This window comes from Cicer arietinum, chromosome 1 (assembly GCF_000331145.2).
Source record: "Cicer arietinum cultivar CDC Frontier isolate Library 1 chromosome 1, Cicar.CDCFrontier_v2.0, whole genome shotgun sequence".
NCBI classification, from domain to species: domain Eukaryota; kingdom Viridiplantae; phylum Streptophyta; class Magnoliopsida; order Fabales; family Fabaceae; genus Cicer; species Cicer arietinum.
In genome coordinates, this window is record NC_021160.2 from 49,022,238 (window position 1) to 49,028,351 (window position 6,114).

A 6,114-nucleotide genomic window follows, 5' to 3' on the forward strand; every position below is an offset into this window, starting at 1 on the left:
TCTCAATATCATTAGAGAAAGAAATGATGATGTTGATCATGTTTTTAAATGTTTTTAATGACTTGGTTTCTTTCTCGGTTTGGAGTATGGTTTGATGATAGTTTCCCCCGTTCTAGAGACTAACTTGAACATGATCGTCTCATCCCTTTTAGAAGTCACCAAAATTAATTTTTCACTATGCTATGGCATTTGGTATGCTTGAAAATCACTCGTTAAACAATATCACCCAAAACGTTGAGAGTTATTGAGGCTCTCACTCTTTTCTTTTTTTTAATGTTGTTGTCTCTTTAACGGCACTTATATTCCTTATTTATTTTAAGTAAATAAACCATTTTATATTTAACTGTTAAAAATAAAATGTTTTGAAAATTAAAGTTACATTGGCAAGTACTGGTTGAAGGAATATCATTAATACTATCCATGATAATATAATATCACGTGTAGAAAGATAGAATACAAACAACATCTAATATAAATTGCTACCTTGTCAGTTCAAAATGTCTGGATAATCTAATGCACAAATTTCAAACAAAAGGTAAATAAAGAAAACAATATAACTTCTTCCTCAAAGCATCATACACATGCACAGAAGGGTTTTTCACCAAACTAGGGTGAGAAACCATCAAAGCTTGAAGAAAAATCTAACCTAGTTTTCTCATCCATCTAGAAAAGCTGGGAAAAAAACGTATGGTGAAGGTTAATTCCAACATGCAGACAGAAACCAAACTAATAGACATTTTTATGAATAATAACATCTGATTAGAGCAGTGTTTTTGGTTTTCATATGGATCCAAAGAAAAGTTCCAAGGATGGAGCACTGAACACATTAGCAGCGGTTCGTTCTGTTTTATAAGGCGATATGTGGAGCTGATACTTGATAAACCTCTGCAAGCATGATTTATTGTTAATCATTAGAAAGACATCATAACATACCAAAGAAATAATGATATGATTATCAATATTATATCGGCATGAATTTTACTAGTTGAATGGAGTTGATATATATAGTAACATACAGCTAACTGAGAGACGATTTCAGAATTTGTGTCGATATGCCAATCTGGTTCCAATTGCCGAACAAATGAGGATCGTCCATTCTCAGTGCTGCTGAATAGAACCTGTATAGAGAAAGGTACCAGATATCAAAATTGAGGACAAAAAGGCTGTTTCGAAGCACATGTAGGCAGCAAGCGTTATTGGACATTTACACCATTCATTAGATTAGATACACAAGACAAACATTTGTGACAAATCACAATTTTATCTAATTTTTTCTCTAATGACAATTAGATATAACTCTTGCAGGCATCAGAATTTCAGGTTCCAAGGATGTCTTGAAAAGAGCATATACAAACCAGCAAATGACCACAAACATATATCATTATACACAAGAATCCAATCATATTTTACCATGGTGTCATGTTACAATATTATTTCATAAATACCTATACACAGTGAAATATGATTGAATGTCAGTATAAAACTTTTTTTACGTTGTTTGTGCATTGTAATTAAATTCTATAATTATTATTTATTATAATTATTGTGACCCCTTTCCCTAGTCATATTGATCATTCATTTTCTAGACCATCTCACGTTGAATGAGTTTGTAGTCTTCTCAATGTCTATCATAATTCTTCTTAAAAAACAAATAATAAAATAAAAGTAAAGGTTTTCTCTCTAAGGGTAGTCTTTAAAATAGCAAAAATGTTCTGTAGGACATCTCTGATCAAGATGTCTGTTGGTACAAAAAATTAATCTCATACACATGTTCATTGTAAAAGATAATGTTTTATTTGTTCAACAAAAATGATATAGATATGCTCACGTTGTCAATCAACATGTGTAAATTACCGCACACAAAAGGATACAAAAAGTGCAGCACTACCAAACAAGAAGGTAGTTAAGTTCTAAAAAGAATGAAAAACAGTGCTATTGTTCGATGCGATTTCACATACCTTGTCCTTGACCAAACCACCTGAAGTGAATACCCCTGCTTCTTCCAACGCTACAAGAACTCTTTTCTGCAGAATAATCCATACATATAAAGTGTAAACAATTTAACAAAATGGTATGCTATAACAGGGTAGCAAGAGGAATACTAGGCCTGCAATCAATTTTAGTTTGAAATCCTCAACTATACCATATCTCTTTTCATTTATACAGAATCATTTGGTTATTAAAAATAATTGAAATCAGTGAGAAATGGAGAATTTGCAGCATATAACATGAAATAGTGTGCATGAATTCAATTCATTCATTAGATAAGACATGATGAGTTATTGATTTATGCTGAAAAGTGACACACCTCGCTTTCGTCATCCAGAACCCGTTCCATGAGATATAAATCACAGAACTTTGTTATTTCCAACAGTACTTCGAGCACAGAGGATCTCACAGTTGCTTGGTTCTGCCAAGAACGGAATGAACAGCATTAATATCTTTCGGTGTTGATGGCATAAAACAAAAGTATAACAAAAGGACAATTTCACCACCTGAAGCTCCTCTGGACTACTTTCCTCAAGGATCACTCCAAGAAGACGACATGTTACCTACATACAACTCATTGGTTATAGAAGTCAGGAGACATAAGTCAAACCAACATTTAACAACTACTAACACAAACTTGTTCATAAGTGCTCCCTAATTCATCGAGTATTCCAATCCAGTTTAATGTAACATATCTTATTCAGGTTTATCAAGCGAAATAGAATAGTATCAGTACCACTTATCAAGAATGACAAAATAAATAATATAAAGAATCTAAACCACTAAACTTTAACCTGAAAGAAACATAAAAATGGCTTGTATATTAAAAGCTGGCTTTATTGACAACCTTCAATTTTAAATAAATAAATTTATAATTCATTAATTAATTCAATGAATACTTATTTTAAGTTCCCCTAAAGTAATGAGATTGTCATTAATAACTCTACTTCAGAAGTTTGAATTATAAGACTGTTAATAAGTACCATGCTCATTCCATCAACAAGATATATTCTAGGTAAGATTGAAGTCATGGTCAGCACACACACAAATAACAATAACAACAAAATTTGTATCAATTTTATTCTCATTCGAGGGGATTAAAAATTGATGGGACAATAAATTTAAAAATACCAGGTAAAGCACTGACCTTCGTTATATATATTCTTGAATTTATGTTAATAATAGAGAGCAATAACAAGAACACCTTTATCTCAATTTTACAAGTCCCTTATCATTCAGACTAAGAAATTTTTAAAGTTATATGTCACAATTCTAATCTATAAACTATAAACAAGTAATTTGAAATGACATATTAATTTAACCTGCAGTTGATTAACAATTTAAGCTTTAAGGTGATGGTGGTTGCCTGAATAGATATTTCTTATCACGGGAGATGTTAATTTTGAGAAGACCGTAATAACCATAAAGCTAAGTCTGAAACACACATCACTAGCACATAAAGTACATGAGAGAATGTGTACCTTTCTTCCTTCACTCAACCTCTGCCTCACTATCTGCCCCAAGGTTGGCTGAAAAAGTTGAGGAAAAAGCAAACTTAGAATTGCCAATCACACATAAAAACTATAAAAAACACAGCCAAAATTGCCGCGAATCAATCCCAAAAACATTCATGCATTGCCAACATTATACCTTGACTGGCTGAAAGAACTCATCCACAACATTTTGCGCCCTTGATTCATCCGAAGGTAAACAAGCATCTGAAGGAACAACCGATGCATTTGAATGTGTGCTAACTCCAGGATTACTCGACGCAGCACCTTGCCGTTTTTGTTGCCTCCTTTGAGAACCAGCAGGAGATCTCAACAGCCTCCAAGTGAAAACAATTGCAACAGCAAGACCAGCAACCGCCCCAATAGTGCGTATATCCTAATACCAAGTAAAGTATCACAAGGTTCAAATTATTCACACATGCTCCCAAAAAAGACCAAAACATTAACTTGATCATTAATCCCATCCAACAACTTAAACCTATTAATATTATAATGCGTAATATTAGGTCACAATTTTTTCCATTTTCGATAATAACCATGACACATTAAAGCTCATCTTTTCTAGTTTCTATCAACACCCAACATTAAATTAATTAGGGTAAAATAAAAATAAAAATGAAAAAACCCAGTTGAGTTTTATCACAAAAAAAACAAACTTTCAGTCTATGGATTGAGAATTATCCGACCCTAGTCCTCAATCATTCAATCAACAATAGAGGGGCAAATAAGCTACTAAAAAAAAAATCAAAATTTCATACAGAAAGTGAAAATATAACCTGAAACAAAAACAAATGACTACGAGATTGACAAACAAAAAAGTAATAATAATAAGATTTTAATATGATAAATCAGATCCAATGGAATGATGCATAATTGAAAAAAGGTATAAAAAATAGGGTAAAGTAGAGAGAGAGGGGAATACAAGGTTGTGGAAGGAGAGAGAGAAGAGATCTCCGATCTTGAAAGTAACGTAAGCTCCAAAGCGTTTGATGATGTGAAAGAGGTCTTGTTTGGAGGCATCATCATCACCACCAGAAGCGGCCATGATTTCACCGCTGGCCTCACCGGAATTTGGAAAATAGGGAATTGAAAGACAAGAACAAAGAAAAAGAGAAAAGAAGAAGAAACAGTTATAATGTTGTTATGTTTTGTTGTGTTCTGTCTCCGTTTGCCGTCAACCACTGCTATGAGCTGTCGTCAGAGCTTCCAGTTTTGTTCGAATTTACCACTATCATCGTATTATTATTATTATTATTATCATTATTATCTTATAAAACTCTGTTCCTTTTTAATTGCCGAAGTTGTGTTGTGTTAAAAAATGTTGTTTCAACTTTATTTATATATTTATTTTTCAAAAGAAAAAGTTTATTAATATATTTTGTTAATTTTTTATTTATTTTAATAAAAAATAATAATTTTGTATATGGAACTATTTTTCTTTTTCTTATAGTATTATTATTATCTTACTTTGCATATTTCTCTATTTATAATCAATAATAAAAATGTATTTGATAAAATAATAATTAATATTATTTTAAATTTTAAAAACTACAAAAAAATAAAATAAATATAAAAAAAATACATTTAAAAAAAATAAAAACAAACATATGTTCTTAGATTTTTGTTTTTGAAATATATTCTCCGTAGTTTAGTTTTTTTACTCAAAATATATCTCCTTAATTGAAAGATAGAAAAGGAGTCTATATTTTTACTTAAAAATAAGTATTTAATTTGTACATATTTTTAAAAAAAATTACATACTTTTTTATGCAATTTGTATGAATGGTTTATTATATATAAATATTTAATTATTTAAATATAAATTTATTATTTTTTTCAATCTTTAAAATTTGACGATCATTTTATTTTAACAAAAGAAAAAAAAATTCTTTAAAATTTAACTTATGAAACTAACATTAATCAAATTATTTTTCAATCATAGAAACAATTGAATAATATTTTTGTTAAAACTTAAAATGACCTTATAATAATGAACTATTATATATTAATTATTTTGTCACGTACTTTTCAAAGACAACAAATATTTAGATATCTGTATAATCATGTATAATTTTTTAACTCCAATAACTTATACACAAATCAAAGTCTTAGGATTTTATCATCATCATTGTAGTACCTCATTTTTGTCCTTTAAAATAAAAAATAATTTAAATAAAAATATGTTTGTCTAAAAATTATAAAAAAATTGTAGTAGATTTATATTACTTTTTAATATAAATAAATAAATAAAACTAACCAAAAAAGAAATAAACTTAAATCAAAAGAGTCCTTGTTTCTCTTGCTTTGCCGTATTTCTCTGGTTTGCCGTGTGCTAGCTTTGACGTGTACAGTGCGTCTCCATATGAGGTTGCGTCTCCATATGAGGTTGCGTCTCCATATGAGGTTGCGTCTCCACATAGAGTCACACCAGTGTAAAATCCAGAACAACCACCCCTTAAATTTGTACCTTGACGTAGTTGCCAAACCAGTTTAAAATCCAGAAATTAATTTATACAATTGATACAACCCTTTCTCGTTTTGGTCTATATATTGAAACAAAAATTGAATAAGGAGAAAAAGAGATCAGACGATAAAATTGAGGATTTTCCTTCTG

At 30.2% G+C, this 6,114-nt stretch overlaps 1 protein-coding gene across 1 annotated transcript; it reads right to left on the reverse strand.

Moving 5' to 3' along the window:
- Positions 1–451: 451 nt before the first annotated feature.
- LOC101488520 (peroxisome biogenesis protein 22) lies at positions 452–4,761 on the reverse strand. Its single transcript, XM_004516888.4, has 8 exons — positions 4,423–4,761; positions 3,640–3,876; positions 3,471–3,518; positions 2,496–2,552; positions 2,309–2,410; positions 1,959–2,024; positions 1,017–1,118; positions 452–885 (listed from the first exon to the last, which is right to left on the reverse strand). The coding sequence occupies exons 1-8, from the start codon at positions 4,543–4,545 to the stop codon at positions 781–783; spliced, it is 840 nt and encodes a 279-aa protein (XP_004516945.1). The 5' UTR covers positions 4,546–4,761; the 3' UTR covers positions 452–780.
- Positions 4,762–6,114: the final 1,353 nt, after the last annotated feature.